The 21,758-nt window shown below is 30.3% G+C and overlaps 1 protein-coding gene across 1 annotated transcript in view; it reads left to right on the forward strand.

Moving 5' to 3' along the window:
* LOC118189814 (uncharacterized) overlaps positions 1-21,758 on the forward strand; it is a 236,973-nt gene that overhangs the window by 169,159 nt on the left and 46,056 nt on the right. Inside the window, exons 24-29 of the mRNA XM_085812833.1 lie at positions 690-843; positions 1,479-1,592; positions 5,741-5,911; positions 9,747-9,836; positions 15,850-16,011; positions 19,120-19,305. Coding sequence (XP_085668959.1) covers positions 690-843; positions 1,479-1,592; positions 5,741-5,911; positions 9,747-9,836; positions 15,850-16,011; positions 19,120-19,305 — 877 coding nt within the window. The remainder of the gene's footprint in view (positions 1-689; positions 844-1,478; positions 1,593-5,740; positions 5,912-9,746; positions 9,837-15,849; positions 16,012-19,119; positions 19,306-21,758) is intronic.

A 21,758-nucleotide genomic window follows, 5' to 3' on the forward strand; every position in this document is an offset into this window, starting at 1 on the left:
AAGGAATTATAAGCCGAGTAAAATAAAAGCATCTGCTCTGAGGATAAGGATAGCGCTGACAGATCAACTTCCAGTTCATTGCGCTCCGCAGTGTCCCCCCTCCCTCCCCACAGAGCAGCGGGAAATTAATAAACAGATTTCGGAATGGTTAGAGAAACAAAGGATATGCCTTTATCAATTTTTTGCAGCAGTTCCACTTTTTGTTTGATGGACATCGAAACGTGCTTTCACTTTGTAGATCCTTTGGCAGCTATAGAATCGGAAATTCTTTGTGACATAATCGAAAGTTCAAGCTTACTTTTATAAAATTGCTCTAACAGTCTGCAAAAAATAGTAAGCCGGATCCAATTAGAAGATTAAGCAACAACGCAATCTGCAATGTTAACTGAAATAGATAATTAGATCATTTTAGCTTAGCTTATACCGTCTGTTATACATTAAACGCACATGCGTAATCGTATTATGCGCATGCATAAAGGTATTATGTGCATGTTTAAACGCATTATGCATTTACGCATGCGCAGAAAGTTTGTAGCTTTGAGATCCAGATTAAAGACTTTTGACTGTATTTTGTCAAGGAAATGCCATATGCTTGCTATATATGTTGTTTGTCATTGTAAATTTTCAATTTTGCATGGTAAAAGGGCTAATATTTTTTTTTTTTTTAATTTATTTTATTTCTATGATAGGGAGAAATAGGTGATATTGGGCCTGATGGTTTTGATGGACCACCAGGTTTTCCTGGATTGGTTGGACAGAAAGGTGACCGAGGAGATACAGGTCTTATAGGGCGAACAGGATTTCCAGGGGAACCTGGGTTTTCTGGTCCTGCTGGACCAAAAGGTAAGATGAAAGTTGTATATTTGTATTAAGTAAGTTTTGCCATTTGATTATTAAAGATTAGTGAAATAAGTACATTTATTTTTATTACAGTATACAATTATAATTTTTTAGCATACATCAAGGTAAATAAGTAGATTATATTTGTTTCTATAAGAACAGGAAGAGATGCATCGAATTTATATATATATAATTGATATCAAGTTGAGAGTGACTTCTTAGTACTAAAACTGTGAGTGCAGATTTAAATATCTTTAAGCATAAATCTCATAATAGTTTGATAGACTTCTATATAGTGCATATTAAGTATTTCTTAAGCAAATTGAATATTTCTTGCTAATTACTAATTTTTGTCATAGTGCATATAATGATTTCTAAAGCAAAGCTTTCTTCTAAGCAAATCCAACACGATGGATATATGATGTTGCATAATTTGAAACACATAGTTTATTTGATTTCATAAGAAGTTGAATGGAGATATAGGAACAAGAAAAGAAAGTGATAACTTGAAAGGATTAGTAAAAATTGCTAATAGGTGTAAAGTTTATTAAAAGAAGAGAAAAAATAGTTCTAATAGCATTTAAACTATACAGATATCTGTCTGTTATGTTAAATATAAATTCTAACTGCAATTTTAGGTGAACCAGGTTATTCAGGACTTTCAGGTTTCCCAGGAGATAAAGGAGAGCCAGGTGATGCAGGTATAGGAACTAAAGGACTTCCTGGATATGAAGGTGTACCTGGTTTGCCTGGTAAGCTATTATAAGTTTATTCTTCTTATTATTATTTTTCTCCTTTTGGAACTTTTTTAATGCATCTAATTATATATACTAAGATCCTTTTAATGCTAACCCCTCTTGCAGATGATTGCTTTTAAAAGTGACCAGTATGTCAGAGAACATAAATGAATAGCGATAACTATTATAAATAACTGGGAATTCAGGAAATTTCTTAAATTGCCTAAATCTAAATCTGCTTTGACATATAATATCAACAATTTAAAAACCAGTGAAGTATCTGTCAATAGCTATATCTATAGAGTTCATGCAGCACTATAGCTGGGTAAACATTTCAGGGCGGGGTAGAAGAGATTTTAAAGAACTAAAGAAAAAGCATAATTAATTAAAAGATAAATTAATGATAAGCCTTTTGGCCTCATTGCTTTAACATTGTCATTATTAGTTTATTGGAAATTAATAATCTTTCAATCCACAACTTTACAGTATTAAAAAGCTGAAAATTTCCATTCCTTGCCTCTAATATACTTAAGAACAGTACGTCATCACAAAGCTGTTAACATACACATGAAAGCCATCTACTGTGCCAGCACCTCTAAAGTCTGCTTTCTTTGAGGTTCAAAAGCTTAATTTTATGAGAGTGTGGACACCTTTGTAAAGGTTTCTTTTTTGGTGAAAATTAGGCCACTTAAGTAATGCTAATCATTTTATAAGCTGTATTTTTAATAGTATTAAAAGCTTCAGTTTTAAATCGCTGATATAAAGTAACTGTAAATATTAAATACAATTTCATTTAGCGGCATTTATGCTTATGTGCTATGAAATAGATTTGTTTAATCTAATAGAAAATTACATTTAATTAATGACAGGCCAAGTAAGGTAACTTTTTCCTAAAAAATGTTATATTAAAAAAGTTTTATTTTTTGGTAATTTTTCTAATAATCATTATTCTGTTTTCTGTATTTGTATGCACACATATTTAAAAAACTTCAGTAGTTTCTTTCAGTTTTTTTTTCTTTCAGTAGTTTTTTGTTTTATTAAATTCATTAGTTCTGTTGCATAATATGCATTTTAATATTATTTAAAAATCTAACAAGAGATCAAAATATGGATCTATATTAATAAAAAACATATTTAAAATATCAATAAAAAATTATATTGTACACTGGCAGGAAAAATTAAAGGAACAACTATAAAGAGGTGTTTATGCTAATTCCCTTATGCATGGACAAAGAAAAGTAGTTGTAGCTTTCGGTCAGTATTATCATGTAGTCTGATGAGATTCATCTTCACTACACAGAAATATGCAATTTGTTTCAACTGTTTTTCAGCACAAGTGCTTTAGATTCTAATTTCAAAGTTTGTTTGAGTAGCTGGTTAAAAATGTTCATGTGGTGGAACATGTTATTCAAAAGGCATGAAATGGATTATGAGAAATGTCATGTGATTCTGAAGCAATACAGGTTGGTAAAGATGTAAAAGCAGCCAAAAAGCCTTATAACAGGAAACTGAAAAGGGTTTAAAGACATATTGTATGCAGAGGTAAAAAACATCCACTTACAGATATTCTGGACTGCTATTTGGCAAAAATTGTTTAAAGACATAGACAACTGATATCAGCCCAGATTTCAAAGGAGTTCATTATAACTATTATAAAGGAATTCAACTATCTAGATATATCATGAGCAGCAGGTTACATAACAAAGGACTATATGCAAGAAAACCTATGACATAAATAACCCTGTTATAATATTGGAGAGGTATTTCTGATTTGAAGCATCATGGACTGAAGTCAAGATCTCTTTATTTTATAAGTTTTGTTTTTGTTTGGAGAGGGATTACAAGTGTACTACAATCTGGACAGAACAAAACATAATGCAATAATCTTTGAAACATCAATGAAAGGCATCAATACAAAGGTGGTGAAATCATAGTAGAGGCAGCCATCATTTTGAATGTCCACGCTGACACGTATATTTTTATCAGAATAATTAAGAATGCTGAAATATACAGAAATTAGGCTCTTGATCCTGAGGACCCACCAGCGGCCGAGCAGTAAAGTTGCTGAACACTGGTAGTTTGGTCCGAGGTTCGAATCCCGTGAATGGGCTGGCTGCATGGGCGTTTTCATGGTTTTCCCCATATGTAACGTGTATACGAGCTAGTGTCCCTTAGAAAGTCCTCCACGAAGGCATTCCTCCCCTTAGGCAGATAGCCCTCGAGGCTTTGCCATAATCACACACGCACACTTGATTCTGATTGATGCCAAGTTGCTCAGGAGTGCAAGAATAATAATTTCCTCCTAATGGTATAATAATGCTTGTCCCATCAAGCTGTACTAATGACCATTTATCTTGAGAAGGGAGGAATCCAGTATCCAAAATCGCCTTCATATTCGCTGGATGTAAAATTGATAGAAATGTGTGGGATGTGTTAGATGTATCCCATACATTAGGATCCTGCGTGTGCAGGATCCTAATGTATGGGATACATCCTGCACACGTTAGGCTACATCACATACATGTTAGGTGGCGATAGCATCACTGCAATCTAACACTTTATAAGAGCTTCAAAGCACTGTTCATCAAGTTCTTTGTTTCTCAAGAAACTCTTAGACAGTCTGATCCATAACATAATAAAATTGCTGCAAATCTTGGATTTTGGTCAAGGGTGATTATTGATCATATTAGTTTCATCTGTGTGTCCCTAAAATATTGTAACACCAACTTTTCCAAACTTCGTTTTATATCACATTTCTTGTGTTCTTATTTAAACAGGCAGTTCTACATTTTGAAAACATGCGATAGAATATGTATCTGATGCAAGTTTTCCATATTCTTAGCTACAAATTTATTCAAGTTTCATGAATTTTTATAGTTGTTCCTTTAATGTTCCCTGTCAGTACTGTTTATATCATTGGAATTATTTTAACAATTCGTTTCATCATTTAAATAAACTAATTTGTACAATTGATATTTAACATTTTCTTGAGCTTTTTAAATTCCTGTACAGTTATTTATTATACTTTAATATCAATGTGCAGCAGCAGTGAAACAACTGATTTGGGCAAAATCTACAGTAAAAGCCTAAATATAAGATTGTGTTTTGTATAAAAATTAAGGCAGAATTTAAGAATGAGATTTCAGAATGAGTATTTAGCAATGCTGATTCATGATGAAGGTAAGAGCCGAGAAGAATCTTTAAGAGCTGGAGAGGTCGTTCTGCTGAAACGGATGGCAAGCATATCAACTGGCCTTTAGGAATTGTCATTGAAGTCTTTTCTGGAGCAGATGGGGACTCAGGAGTTAACACAGTGAGAACAGCTGATTGAGAGAAGTTGAGACTATTCCAGAGACTTTATCCATTAGAAATCAACAGTTTGGAAAAGCTACCATTCATTGCTCAAGATGCTCAAAGGGGCGAAAGTGCCTCTACAAAGATGCCTCTACAACCTGCAGCTAATGATTCAGATTCTAGTGAAGATGATGATTCATCACCCAAAGTCCCAGATTTTGTCATTATAGCTGGCCGACATGTTAAAATTCCCAGTAGACTTGATTTGTAACTTTTTTTACAATTTATAGGTATCCTACAAATTGCAAAGGAACTTTACATTACACAGTATATAAATATGTCAATGTTTGGTAACAACGAGTTTTCTGCTTTTCTAAAAGTTTCAAAATTGTAATACATTTATTCTCAGTCGTGTTTAATAATCTTTGTATGCTCTTTAAATGCTCGTTAATTTTTTTATTGCCTTTCGATGTTTTTTAAATAGTAAAATAGGTTAAAATACCTTAAAAATGTATACATGGCCAAAATGACCACATGTGTACCTTTGCATTGTAATGAACATATGTTCTTATAGGTGTTAAGAAATGGAAGATGCTTTATTTTAGTAGAGCAACATATTTTTTATTTTGAGATTTATTAATGAAAGTTTTGCTTTGAACACTTTTGCTAAGATGATATGATAAATGATTTTATCTTCATTTGCCATTAAACAAAAATGTTGGTCATCTGTATTTAAAAATCATATTAGGCTATTAATTCTGGAATAAGGCATTTTAGAAAAAAATTTGTAAGTATTTTACTCTTTCTAGGATAGAAAAGAGAAATAGTCAAATTAAAATGTTTTCTTGTTTAAAATTTGTTTTAAATAGGCCCTGCAGGTGATAAGGGAGAACGTGGAAGAGAAGGATTACCTGGTTTAACAGGACTGAAAGGCACAAAAGGTGATGATGGAATACCTGGTTCAAGAGGACCTGTTGGAATACCTGGACGTTCTGGCCAACCAGGACTACCTGGCAGAGATGGATTACCTGGATTTGCAGGCAAGTTTTTCATATAAGATTTATGTGAAGTTACATCTTTATTTGCTGTTATATTGGTGCCTAAATTAAATAATATATATTAAGTTGAATCTTAATGCTTTCTAATAACTAATGTTCTCTAAATCTTGATAAGGATATTTGGAAGTATTAATTTATTGATATTGAACTATGTCTGATATTTAATTTCAGTTTCTTAAATTTTATACTGAATAAATATTTCAATTTAATTATATGTTGATATTAACCCTCCGAGTGGCACGGGTTTTTTGATTTGTCATGAAGACCTGTATTTTTGCAATATTTATTAGCTAAATTTATATAATTACTTTAGCCTCTATTTTCATACATTCATTAAGATTACATTTACATTATTAAAGAAAGTAAGAAAGTAAAATATTTGAAGTTATAAGTTAATATGTATCAAGTGACAAAAAAAATCTCATGACTGGATAAAGCGATCATGCCGCTCAGAGGGTTAAAATCCTGTGTTTTTAAGGAAGTTGTTATGGAAGGATTTGGATATTTGTTGAATATACAATATATTCTTTATGCATAAATATACTATCTAAAAGAAATTGCTATTTATGGTAAATATGTTTCCTGGCAATGCATATATTAAACTTCCCAAATTATCACGTTGAAAGTTATGGGATGATGAATTCAAACTTATAATATCTGCAAATATGGAGTACTATCTACTAAACAAGTGGATAATTCCATGTATATCCTGAGCAGGAAGTCTTCAAACATTGTAAAAGGACTTTTATTTGCCACACGTAATATAACAATAATATAACAATGGGTGACTGATTTGCAGTATTGAATTCTGAAAAGTTTTAGATAAAAAAACTATTTGTTGTTGGGAAAATATAAAAGGATAAAATTTAAATTCTCAAGAATTCAAAAATGTACATAAACGCAAAGTAAAGTCTGTTTAGAAAAGAAAAAGAAAAAAATCTTATTTCTTCTGTACTTAAATGTAAGAAAAACAAGTTTTAACTTTACACACAGATGGTATTATTATATCTACAGAATAACACAGAAAACTGGAGGAAATAATAAAGCAAAATAAAGAGTATGTATTGATACTGCTGATGAAATGTGCAAAAATTACAGTGTTGCATAGGCAGTAGGAGCTGAACAGTGGCTGTCTTATTTGTTATCCTCAGCATCACAGGAATTTACAAAATGATTTTCATTATTAGTAGAAAATATAAGCAGAAAGAAAACCATTGAGACAGCTTTTGGATTAAACCAGAAAAATAAAATTACATGTAGAATTATTACTTCGATTGGCATGCAAATATGATGAGAAAGGTAGCAAATGTTGATGATAAAAACTGTAAAAGACAAAATATTGACACAAAGTTTGTCAGTCAGTAGTTTTAGAAGTTAAAGAGTATAATTCTGGTGGAATAAAAAAGGATGTGAATGTAGGAAGGAAAAATATTATTAATAAAATGTACTTGTAAACTCTGTATGAAATATTTGTCTTCAGAGTCATAAAATTATGTGTGCTTTTCTGTTAAACATTTCCTAAAAATGCTGTGGACTGCTTAAATTATAGTCTAATAAACTTCATGATTTCTCAAAAGTTGAATGGTTATTTAAATTTCATCCAAATGAAATAGTTTGCAATAAATTTTAGATTATATTTATTTGAGGCACCTGATAGCATTTTTTCATGATCTATATGAAATGTATGGTATGTATTTTATGTATGATATATATAATAAATACAGATATTGTATGTGTATCTATCTATATATATATTTACAATGTATAGCTCTCTTACCCTCCTTACATGTGTGTTTGCATTCATGTGTGTATGTTATTAAAAGAATCTGTATGTATGTATTTACATTCCTTGTAATGTGAATACTTCCTGAACATGTATAATTTGAAGCCCAAATTTTGACTTTATTTAATTTACTTGAAATTTTATGCAAATTTAATTAATTTTTTATTCATAAACTCAGGTTTAAAAGCAATGTGTTGCCACTCAGCAAAGCATGATTAAGATACAATAACACGCTGAACAAATATTAATTTAGAAGTCCAACAACAAAGATCAGCGTTATATTTTCAAATTTTCACAGGACTAGTTTCGATGGTTTTACCGAACCATCATCCTCAGCTGCAAAAGTGCAAATGAACGAGATGAGATATAATGATTAGATAAGATAAGATAAGAAAGCCAGAACAGGAGATAAGCTTATGGTGCCATCTGTTGATGAAACCAGAGCTAAAACATAATTTCTTTAAAGGCTGAAGGCAAAGATGGATTGGAATTAGGGTCATTAAATAGAACAGAAAGATTTTTTTAATGTGAAATACCTCTAGAAAATCCAGTTCACCAATGGAAGATGTTTTTTGAATAATTTTGGCAGCAGAAAATTTGAAAGTGTGATTTTCGGACCAACAATGTTGGGCAACAGAAGACTTCTGTTTTTCCTTTTTTCTAACATATGCTTCACGTTCCTTAACGCAAAATTTTAAGGCTCTCTTAGTTTGGCCAGCAATCAAACAGAAATCAAACTTCACAGGACTAGAATATAATGCTGATTGAAAATATAATGCTGATTTTTGTTGTTTGACTTCTAAATTAATTAAAGCATAAGATATTTATGTTTTATATTTAATCAAAAAACGTAGTGATTTAAAAAAAAAGTGTTTACATTTAGCAAAACAGAATAAATATGTCTTTCAAATTCAATCAATGAGCTTAGCAATTTAATGAAATGGTTTTGTCTCTGCCCAAAGTGAAATATTTTAATCTTTGACATGCCAGTGTGTTCTCGTTTGGCAAAATGTAAGATATTCAATTTTTTTTCTTTTAGATTTAATCTGCCTGTTCTGTATTTCAAGTAATTTTAAAGCAATAAATGCAATTCCTTATCTGTAATATTATTGGTCATAAGCTGGATCCCTGAAATTACACTATCTGGATTCATTAAAATTATGATACACTTGTACCCTGGTATACATCATTAATTAATTCTAGATTTTTTAGCTTATGTTAAACTGGACATATACCAAACAGTACTTTTCCAGTAAGAAATAGAAGGAAAATAATATTAATCCATTTTTATAAAAAAATCTTATTGCTGTTTAATACTTGGATATAACCCTGTTTAATACTCAGATATAAATGCAGTGTGTGAAGTATATACTGTATGTGGATGAAGTGCTGTACATAATTGTTTTTCTCCTATCCAGATTAAAAATAATTTCTCAACATGCTGTAACATCTCTGATCTTTATTTCGTAATGAATTTCACACCCTTCACAGCTGTAGCCTGTTTAATAGCATCTTTGTTTTTTACAATCACAGATACAATCATTCTCAACATACAGTATACAATAGCCAATTACTGGATATGGATATCATCTTCATAGTTTTCAACTATCACTTATTTCATCTACATGGTGATATGATTCTAACCATTTTCTTTATTGCTTGACTCATTATGACTTGTTAACTTTCTTAAAATTCATTGTTAATGAATTTGCAATTTACACACACACACAAGAGGGAAAAAAAAAAGAAAAGAAAAGGAGATTTAGAATTATAGTGCAGATTGTTTACTAAATAATAGCAACAGGCATACTGACTTGTAGGGGGAATCACAGCATTGTTCTCAAAAGTGTGTGCAGTCGTGATTTATTGAACTTGAGTCATATTCTAAACAAATATCATATACTAAAAAAATTATATTTTAAGGATGGCAGCTATGCAAATGTATATAAAAGTCTTGAAAAAATGTTTTGCAATCAGTTTTGAATTAACTTTAAAAGTGACATGAAGTATTCCTCACACATAATTTCTTTTTAGGCAAAAAAGGAGAAATGGGAGATATGGGACCTCCTGGGTTAGATGGATTTCCTGGAAGATCAGGATTGCCAGGTTTTGCTGGAATTAAAGGTGAATTTTCTTTAGTCAAAAAAATCCTAGTCTAAATAAATATATGTTTCATTTCTTATTTCACTTTTCTTAGTATGTATTATATTTTATTTTATATATGATTTATTATTTAGTTATCTTTTGAATGGAGGAATGAGTTATAATTTGTTTTTATTTTAAATATAAATGGTGGGCTATTGAAGTTTCTGGACAAGAAGTTAAACATAAACATTTTGAAATTATTTCATTTTTTTTTTTTTTTTTCTTATGAAGATCTCTCTCAAACAACTTTTCGCTTTTGGGGATGTGAATTCTTTTATTAAACAGGTTTAAATTTGGCAACTTATCAACATTTTAGTGATTTTAAGATCAGGTTCTTTGGTTAATATTTAATTTGGAGATCTGGGAATTTTGCAATGATTTTTTAAAACATTATAACATTGGTAAATTTCATTAAAATAATGGTAATATATTGGAATTATATTTAAGAAATAATATTAAAATAAAACATTTTTATTTTTCGCTGTCATATTAAGTGACATTTTTTTCCCCATTTTTGCAACTTACAATATTTTGAATCTGAAATACAAATTTACAATATTTTGAATCTGAAAAATAAACAATGTAATAAATGCTATATAAAGTTTATGAAATAATTCTTAGAAAAAGCAAAATAGCTATGTAATTAAATAAAAATTTCTTTTTTAAATTTTTCCATGGTAAGAGTTTTTCCCATGTAATTGTCTCAGACTATTCAGAATTCTCAGAATATGTATCAGCTTTCTCTATAAAATTAATTTTGTACTTTTTTCTTCTGTCTTTTTTCTTCCAAAATATTTCTTGCTTTTTTTCTGTTACATAATTGGTAGAAGTAATTTTTCTTTAAGATTTTTAGACATTGCAATTTGTAAAGTTTAGAAGGATTTGAAGGCAAAATTTATAGACCCATGATTCTAGAAGATTCCAGAAAAAATGGGACAAAATGAAAAATTTCTTAATGATATAACACATAATGAATATATTTTACAGAAAGTTTGTGATCAATTTCTTACTTTTTAGAGAAATTTTGGGAGAACAATGAAAACATAATATTAAAATATTTTTTCTGATACTAGAAGTCTTTTTCTTAACATGTTTATCTTCATTTTGTTTTCTCTATTTTTCATTAAACACAAGCACAGAAAATTTCAAATATGCTTCTAATCTTATCAACTTGGACAGGCATTTATAGAAAAGAATTTTCCTATTAACAAAGAAACTGAAACTGACATTTTAAAAGATTAATCTTATATGTCTCAATATATCATACACAGGACTGGGATTAGGCATTTTCCCACTTGATACAATCTCTGTGGATCGTAAATTCTGCTGCCTAGTAGCATTCCTAAATTCTGCTCCCAGTGCCTGTTCTAAATTCTAAAAGTTTTGCCATTTCTAGATTTTGTTGCTCGGTGGGTCATTAAATTCTGCCACTCTGGCTCTGTAACCGGCCCTGATCATACATCATTTCATATCTATTCTGAATGTTCATATTACTAAAAAAAAATAAAATTAGCAGCTTTTTCTATATATTCTAAATGCATTTAATTTTTTAAAACAACAGAAATCTTTACTTAAATCCAAAAATTCTAAAATGAAGAAGAAACGTATTGAGGAAAGAAATTGAATACATGAACAGGAATAAAATTATTCTTGAAAGATATGTACAGTTATTGTTGTGTAAATTAACCAGTAGTTTATAATTTCTGCTTTTACTATAACTTCCCCTTTCTGTTTTCTTACCAGAATGTAATCAGTTAGTTTTTAAACTGATGTTTTTGGATTGTAAAAGAGAGTGTGTTTCTGGCCTCCGCTTGCAGAATGCATTAGCTCTTTCCAGCTCTGATAATTTATAATTATTCATTTTTGCATTATTGCTGCTGACAGTTGAATTTGTTACAACAATAGAGTTACTGGGCTAGCGTAGATTAAAATTAAATTGTGTAGTCTTTGACTACTGCTCCACATTTTTAGTTTAAATTTGACTGTTCCTGGTTAATTACATCACCATGAGTTGCAGTTGATTTTGTTAGCATAAGGACATGCCTTTATGTTCTAAGTTCTTTTTAAATAAGTAGTTTATCTAAACCTTATGATTTTACTTTCAGATGTAGTGATGGTTTGCTTCTGGGGTTTTGGACTATTTAACTTTTCCCAAATCAAGTAAAACCTCGAAACATTGAAACAAGTGGGAACATTGGTTTGTGTATTGAGGCAAATTTCTGATTGTTAGAAATGGATGCTTAAAGAGAATGATTTATATAAATTAGCCAAAAAAGTCTGGGTAGGCTTCAAATGAGGCATAAATATTTTGTTGTGTGTTGTTGCTACAAAATGTAAATGTTTTGTAGCTTGTAATGGGTAATTAGATCAATATCGTTTAAGAATCAATGTCATAAATTACCTCTATTTTAAACTGTGAAATGCTGTTATATTGTGATTTTAATAGTGCTTTTATGACAAATATTTTTTTAATAAATAAAATTTTTATAGTGGCCCTGTAAATCTATAATGACTAAAGGTATTTAACAGCCTAATTTAATTATTTGTAACTAACTGCTCACACTTAAGAGTTATTTCTACATATTAAAATGAGTTATTGCCTTTCATTAATTGTAACCATGGTCACAAGATGCAGCACAAAAATGTAAAAATTAATGTAAAACTTATTCTTGAGTATATTTAATCCTTATCTCTTCATTTAAGAAATTTTTGATAATAATTTTTGGGGGGAAGGGATGGGGTCTTATACGACACCAATTTTAATCTCATCAGTTTTCTGATGGTATGCTTCTGGGTTTATTCCAGTTTCCAAACAATAATTCAGTGATAGCTTTTTAAAAGCATTCACTGATGCATTAAAACCGATTATATCTTAGCTGTACTGTTTTTCCATCCAACCATGATGATAAGGAAAATAATACTCAAGTGGTATTACAAGTCAACAGATCAAAAGAAGTACAAAGAAAGCATAATTGAAATAATTCTTTTTTTTTCCCTGGAATTATTCCAGTTATGCCTTCTTTCAGTCATCTTTCTAGTACTTTATATTCTGCTAGCCAAGTATCTTTTTCCAGCATTTAGTATGTAGAATATTTTTTTTCAATTGCGTGTTCATAATAGTCGGGTAGAATATGGTGAACATCTTTGTGTGCCATATGAACTACATACCTTCTGTCATACTTGTATTTTGAATTGTTGCACCATGTCGTGTTTAATCTCATTCTTGTGTACCTGCTGTACAAGATCTCTAATTTCAAAAAACTTAGTATCATAACTTTGAAATGCTTGAACATTGATAAGTAGTGAATTATAGTCATATTTAAATTTTTTTATTTTTATTTTTGAAAACTTTTCCTATAAATATAGTTTTCATGGCCACTTGCTTTTCAGCTCTTTTCTTTCATTTGTAAAAAGTTTTCCTGAAGCATCTGATCCAATTAATATTTCAATAGAACCTGGTTTCTTTTGCAAATCCATGTTGCATAGAAGATTAAATCCAGAAAATTGTTTCTGGATTTAATCTTCCAGCTTGCAAAAGTACTTACCATATAGATTACCTAAATAAATCTTATAATTTATGTTTTTATTGTGTCTCCAGATAAAGAATGATGTAAAATTTCTTCTGTAATTGGTCCTTAATTCATATTAAAAATCGAAGACTTTAATGTGTATGATTTCTGCGATCCCCTATCAGTTAATGCACAATTGTGATGCTTTGTGTTAGTACCAATTAACTTTACAACTAATATTTGAAAGCTAACCTCAGGAGTAAAAAGTAAACTGGTTTGCAGTGCACAATATCTTGATACACTGCATACCAGTTTACTTCTTACTCTTGAGATTAATTTTCAAATACTAGTTGTAAAGTTTATTGGTACTAACACAAAGCATCATATCTGTGCGCTAACTGATAGAGGACTGATAAAATTGTATACATTAAAGTCTTCACTTTGTATCAATATACTATGCAAGTTTATTTCTTGACTTAAAGAAACTGTTTTCACAATCTAAATAACTCTCCCTTTGTTATTATTATAATAATTATGTGTAGCTCAGAGCATACTATTGTAAAATATCTCTTCAAAGAGATCATAGATATCACATTGCATGCGGGAAACGTGATTTTCATTTTTTTGCTATCTATCACTAGAGCGCGGTACACATATATGTACGTTTTTTAGTGAATTTGTGCTGGAGACTGTATATCGTATAAATATGATGGACATTATAAGTATGTATCAATTTATTGCGATTTTATGACAAAACTCCCGCGAAATTCATGAAAAACTGCCGCTACACGCTTTAAGTCCTTGGCGAAATATACCCGCATGCAATGTGTAAAAGTGGTGATTTTAAGCAAGTACTAATACCTACCCCGCTTTTAAACGGCAATCCGCAAAATGGGTACTAGTACCTGCCCCGCTTATAAATGGCAATCTGCAAAACGGGTACAAATACCCGCCACCGCTCATAATGTGATATCACTGAAACTTTATTATTCTTTGCTTTGTGTCCTGATTTCAGACAACAAAAGCAATGCCTCTTATTTAATAAAATTTGTTTTCTTTTTGTATCAGATACATACTTCTAGCTCTGAAATATTCATTATTGTTATGCTTATCATTACAAAATAAGTCTACATTACACAAATTATTTTCATTAGTGATGAATTAATCAGTGACTATAATATTTTCTTTATTTGCTTTTTGATTTGCCTTATTATTTTCCTTAAAGAATTTATTCTTAAAATTGAAATCTGTATCTACTATTAAACTTCTTTGCTCAGTTTTGACTTCATTTTGAATAAATTCCAGTGAATCATTAAGATGATCTTTTAATGTTCCATCAAGACTCTTAATAATTGTTCTAGAATGAGATTCATTTGTCAGAAGTGTAATAGCATTATATATTTCTGTTGCTGCAACCAAAATCTCTAATTTCAATAAATAGTATTCAGATTTACAATATAAGCTCAAGAGAGAGGAAGTAGAATTTGGCAGTATATGTTAAATGATTAAAGGAAAGATTTCAGTGATTCCTCTTTGCCAAATCTAAATTTTATAGCATTCTACTGCTTTTGGATAATTCTCCAAATAGTAAGAAGATAATTATCTACTAATTTCCTCGCACAAGAAATTATTACTATTGATTGTATTTGATACTGAAATTTATCTGTAAGGACAATAATATCATCTTCATATACCTTTTTAAACTTGGCCCAAGATGGCAATCACTCTCTTAAGTTTACATCAAATTTCTTTAACTCAGTTTTTACAAATCTAAATTTCCTTTTACTTCTGTCATATTAAGCCTGTTAGAAGAATTTCCCTGACAACATCTGTTAGTTTATTTTGCTTATCTGAAATTGCTTTGCTCTTAAAATAATGACTTAAGTATTGTTCAACAGACTTACTTTCTATAAGAAATATCAGGTTCTAATATAAATTTTGCTATTCAATTATTTTCCTCCTTTCAGTGCATTAATTATCATATCCATTTTAAATAAAAACTTTAAATAAAAGCTTTATAATATAAAAATCTTTTTTAATTGTATTTTATTTAGCTTCTAAAAGCATTTTAACTGCCAAAGGATGCATTATTTATCATTTTTAAGTACTGGGAAAATTTAATATCATATACATGTAAAATAAACAAAAGCTTACCTTTAAATAAAAAACACAGCTTAACGAAAGAAAAACTTGAATGAATTGATCACACATCAAATATATGAATTCCAATTATTACTTAAAAGGACAAAAAGAGCAGCCAGTCAAAAACCAATCATACCCATGTTATACATTTTAATTCCAAGCATTTATTGATTATTAAATTTATGTGAAAAGATTTTTTACTAAGTATTGCTTTTCAAGAACAGTTAAGAGTAGGAGCTATACAGTAATTTGTTTAAAAAGATAAATTAAAATGGAAATTTTAGTCTGTTATTTTTCCATTCATTTATAATCCTGTATACGCGTTTTTGTTTAATTCATAGGAGAACAGGGTGAAGCAGGTTTCCCTGGTTTAGCTGGAAGACCTGGCCTTCCTGGTCTTCCTGGACTACCTGGCGACCGTGGATTTCCTGGAGTTCCAGGTGGGAAAGGTGAACCATCATTATTCAGTATCAAAGGGGAACCTGGTGAGGCAGGATTGCCAGGTATGTTCTAAATATTTGTGCTTTATATACATATATATATATATATATTCTTTGTGCCTGCACAAATGCAGAGAATGTAAAGCAATTAAATATGATTTGCTTGATGATATTTTTAGTAACACTGGGTAGAATACCTTAAATTCTATGAATTTCTTTTCATAAACAAGCAGTTTATAATGATATGATGATGATGATGATAATAATAATAATAATATGTAATCAACAATTAAGCAATTGTGCTATTACTCCATATTATTATTCCAATAGAAAAGCATACTATTGATTCTGGTATATATATTTTGATATTGCATCAGGCAAAATAGATAATACTTGGCAGTTTTTTATGGTTTTATATGGGAAGATTGATCTATACTAGATACAAGAAAATGCCATTATCCCAAAGATTTTTTTAATGATTTCTGGACAGGCATCCCCTATATGCATTTCCTATGAGTGCCTCTCACATCCAGGCGTCCCACCCATGCATCATTCGAGTACAAACATAAATGGACAGATGATGCATATATGCATTTTAAGCAGAAACATTTTTTAAAGATCGCTAGATGGTATCCTGTGTCCATTACTTTTGAACTGAATATAGTTTTAGGATTCTGACCTTCAGTTTGTCACATTCTGCATAACGGTGTCAGCTGTTGCGGGAGAGAAGTGAAAACAAACTTAACATGTAACATGAGATGATGTAAACAAACAGACATCGGCTCTTTAACTCAACGTGTGACATAAGCATCTGCATTTCTGATATCCCTCTATATCCTCTTTTTTCTTCTTTTATTCCAGAGGGGCTTTGTCCCTGAGGGACTATTGTTTTCGTTTTGCGATTTTGCATGGAATCACTCTGAATGCCTGTTTCACTTTTCAAACTGTTGCCACCAAATATTTTTACCCTGTATTATATTTGAAGAAATTAAATAATGAAGAATCAGCATAATGTATGTATGTTTCTCACATTGTGATAAAACAATGGTACCTAGACCCATCCAATTTTGAATGACATAATCCTTCTGCAAATATTTGTTTTATTATCGATTTCATATTTTGTAAAGCTTTAACGAATTTTTGATTAAAAAACTCAAGGATTTCAAAGTGAGCAATGGTATCATTGTACAGAAAAAAAAAAAAAAATTATCTCCAGCGTGTGACACTGTATCGGAAATTCTAAAGATGTGCTCAGTTTAAAATTATTTTGCAATATTGCTGTTGAACTGAATTTTATGGTTCAAGTGTGAAGAACATGATATTTAATAAATAAAGGTAACACACAAAATGTTACAAAACCGCCCCTTTGGACGTAATTTAAAATCTGAAAACTTTCAGTTTTTTTTCTCCCTACTATATAGGGTCTTTTAGGATTACTGAGTGGGGTTCTGTTACACTTTGCTGTGCAAAAAAAAAGGGGGGGAGAACATTTCTATATCTCTCATTTTACTGGGCGGATTGACGAAATTCAAATTGTGTTTTTCATGTCTCGAAAGGACGACTTAGGATATGTATTAGATTTATATATAGTGTTGTTTAATATATGTATTTTCACACAAAAATGGGACATTTTCTGAAATGACATGCAAATTTTTTTTTCCATATTTCAATTCTATGACTCAAATTATGCCAAAATGCGAAGTTTTGTAAAAATCACACAAGTAATTTTTTTAAAATTAGCTCTCAAAATTTTAGCTCCTCTGTGTTAATTGAGTTTGGTATATATTTATTAGTATTTCTTTTTTATTAAACTTATTTAATTCTTCCTTTCACATTTCAAAATTTAGGTTCATTCGAAATAAAATTCGCCCATTTTTTTGTGATTTATTTTTAAATAATTCTAATAAATTTTTCTAAAAAAATTTGGAATTATAATCTAAAAAATTTTTATCATCATCTTAAAGTAGTTGTATTTCTAAGCATATCTGCAAAAAATTAGAGCTTTTTATTCAAAATTTTCTAAGATATACATGAATTTATATATTGGAGTATTTTGAAATTTTTTGGGGGGGGTGACTTTTTTCTAGTCCTTCACAATAGAAGGGAAAGGAGAATGGGTTGTCAGATATTAAGAAGTTTGCCAAGTGAATTATTCTTGGTGCAAACTGAAAAAAAGATGCCAAGATAAATTATTAATTTCATTTTATATTTCGCACCAAATTTTGCAAAATTGAATATTTAGGCATAATTTGAAACGTAGAATCGAAATATGAAAAAATTGGAGTGTTATCTCAGACAAAGTCTCATTTTGTGTCAAAATACCTATGTTAGACTAATGCTATATATACATCTAATATATATCTTAAGTCATGCTTTCGAGACATGAAAAACACAATTTGAATTTCGGCAATCAGCCCGGTAGAATGGGAGGTAGAGAACTGACTCTCCCTTTTTTTTTTGCGCAGTGTACGTTACAGCTTTTACTAAATTTTAAAAAAATAATAATATTCCAGTTTTATACAGTTTGTGTTAAGTTAGAAAACCTATTTGTATTGAAAAAACATGAAAAGGGAAGAGTTATGAAACTATTAATTATTTTTTTAACTCTGATTTTTAGTATTTAATATTTTTTTATGTTAAGAGATTGAATCTAAATCGTAAATACTTCCTTTTTTCTCATGTTTTTCAAAAAATATATTCATCTTTTTAAATTTTAATTCATCATGCGTAGGTTTAGAATAATTAAAAATAATATTAAATATGCATCAATTTTATTTATTCAAGGATAGTTATATAAAAAAGAATAAAAATTAATTATAAAAATAATATTAAATATGCATCAATTTTATTTACTCAAAGATAGTTATATAAAAAAGAATAAAAATTAATTATAAGATGCAATTGACTAAAATGTTACAGAGAAAAGTTCCATGCTTAAGAACTATAATAAAATTTAAATTATTACATATGTAATATGTAATTATTACACTGTAATATGTTTTGAAAAATATGATTTATATAAAAATGTGCTATAACTTTTGTTTTTAAACATCATGATTGCATTTGCTAAAAATTGATGGCAATTTTTTAATGAAAACTAGATGAATAGCTGTAATAATTTTTATACTATGCTTAATTTTTTCATATTTTTCTTCAATACTATTAAATTAGGTGCAAGGGGACCTCCTGGTCTTCCTGGACGTTCTGGTTTACCTGGTCCCAAAGGAGAACGGGGAAATCCTGGTTTAGCTTTAGATGCAGAGCCTGGACTTCAAGGGCTACCAGGACCAAAAGGATATCCTGGCTTTCCTGGATTGCCAGGATTCAAGGGGGAAATGGGTGACATGGGATTCCCAGGTTAGTAATAATTGCAATGTTATAGACACTTAATTATTGCTTAATTTGAGGGTCCTTTGTGCTTTATAGCTCCATAGAAGTACATCCCATTTTGAATGTAACAGACCTGTATCATTTGCATATCATATCTATACCACTGTTTTAATAAAATCCTAATTTCTGTTTTTACTAATAATTGTAGGAAAAACTTTGAGCAAAAAAAAGCTTTCTTTGGTATAGGTTTTGTACAAAACTATCAATTTTAATGGCAGTCAGACACAAGTTCTTTTTCAGGAGCCAAAAAATCAATCAAATTTTGTTCAAAATCTTGTCAAACAAGGGCACTTTTTTGCCAAAATTTAAATATGTTTAATTGTCAGCAGTCATAACCTACAAAAAAGCTCATGCAGACATGATTTCCATTATGTAATATGACTTCAAAAAACATGTATAAAAAGATATAAAGGGTTCTGTAAAAAAAGGATTTAAAATTCAATAGTTTTATCTATTAAAAAGCAGTTTTCTGAGAATGTTACACTATTTATAAAGTTTTCTGTATACAATCTTCTGCATATGAATAATTTAGTGAAAGTAAATAAAACTTCATTTATTTTGTGTCTTATGTGTAGTTGTAACTGTTTGCTATCTTATATTCACTGCAGTGATGAAAATAGTAATAATAATTTATATCTCTAAAAATTTCTCATAGGCAGTGGTTTTGTTTTTTTTTTTTTTTCTTGGGTTTGTGGTGATTAGTCATGGAAGCTATGTCAGAGCACACCTTGCCACCCACACTGCTGCCTATAAATTTAGCAATCCTAAAGAGAAGTTTTAAGAAGGACAGAGAGAGATCCATCTGTCAAGGTGTATGCATGTTAAGTCTTAAATAAAGATAATTTTTTTAAGGAGTATGGAGTCAACTGAAGTCTTCTATGGATTCTGTGAGAATATAAATTATGCACTACTACAGTGGTGACCTCTGAACATCCTTAAATCAGCTTAATTTTGCAAGTACTCAACTTATGCTCTCATTTTTGAAGATTAACATCTCTTGGGCTTTCAAAGGCAGAAGTTATGGATAATGTTTTCTTTTTTCCTCTAAATCACAGATGAATATTAATTATGAATCATTCATAGATTCTTTTTCTATTTATCCTTCATATTATATTTGATTGAATTTTTACTTTCATTTTGAGTTAAACCGTGCACAGTAGCTCACGTATATGTCATAAAACTCCAATTTACAATCAGTCAGACCCAGCCTCGTGGTACATTATATGTAAGAGTATGTTTGTTCTTGCCCCTTTCTAACTTTACCAAATAAAATTATGTAGTTTCTTATCTTCCTCTAGATATTGCACCATTGGCTTAAAATTTACTTATGAAGCCAGATCCTACTGACCCTTATACTAAACTCAAAAGTGAATAAACTCATTCTGCTGCTTTCAAACTGTCACCCTTGGTCAGTAGTAATAACAGCTGGACAACCGAATCAAGTAATGCAGTGGTCGTAGAAAGCCATGCTACTGTGCATGCAGTTATGTCTGGTATGGGTACCACTTCGGGCCATCTAGTAAACCTATCGATCATAGTTAAACAGTAACAATTATTCTGAGAAGGAAGTAGTGGACCAATGAGGTCAAGATGGATGTGATTAAATCTCTGTGATTGGTCTAGAAACTTCATTAACGGGATTCTAGTATGTCTACTTACTTTTGCTTTCTGGCATGGAATGCATTGTCGCATCCAGTTTGCACAATCTTTACGGATAGAAGACCAAATAAACTAAGAATATGTTAACTTTGTTAATGCACGAATGCCAAGGTGAGACAAATTGTGCAATGTTGCAAAAACTTTCTAATGGAATGCCAGGGTAATGTAAGGGTGAGCAGTACCTGTTGAGAAATCGCAATATATCGGTAAGCTACAATTCAGTAAGGTAACTTTTTTTAGTTGTAGAACTTTTGAATTTTTAAGTGAAGTTTGTAATTCAATATCGATTTGTTTCATTTTAGCAATTTCCTCATAGTCGATAGGGTTAGGCATGCTTATTGCTTCTATGTGCGAAAGTGGGTCGGCAGCGATATTCTCCTAACCTTTTATGTGGAGAATTGTGAGAAAGTCTAATTGCCTAGCCTGATGAAATGAACATTTATCCAAATGCTGTCAAAATACATACGTAAGTGGCATGTGATCTGTGATTAATGAAAAATTCCGTGCTTCCAACATATGCTTAAAATGCCTAATAGCAGCATAAGCTGCCAATACCTCCTGATCATAAGTGAATATATAGTTTGATATAGTTTCTTTTTGCTTCTGAAAGCTTTCGTGAAAAACATGCGAGAGGCTGTACATTTGCATCAACTAATTGTGATAGCGTTCTACTGATCATGAAGTCTGACGCATTGGCCTATAAAATCAACTGGACATTTTTCTTCGGGTGTGCTAAAAGAACTGCATTTGCGATTAACTGT

The sequence above is a fragment of the Stegodyphus dumicola genome, chromosome 3 (assembly GCF_044657685.1).
Source record: "Stegodyphus dumicola isolate Sdum_Otavi_A_Nest chromosome 3, ASM4465768v1".
NCBI classification, from domain to species: Eukaryota; Metazoa; Arthropoda; class Arachnida; order Araneae; family Eresidae; genus Stegodyphus; species Stegodyphus dumicola.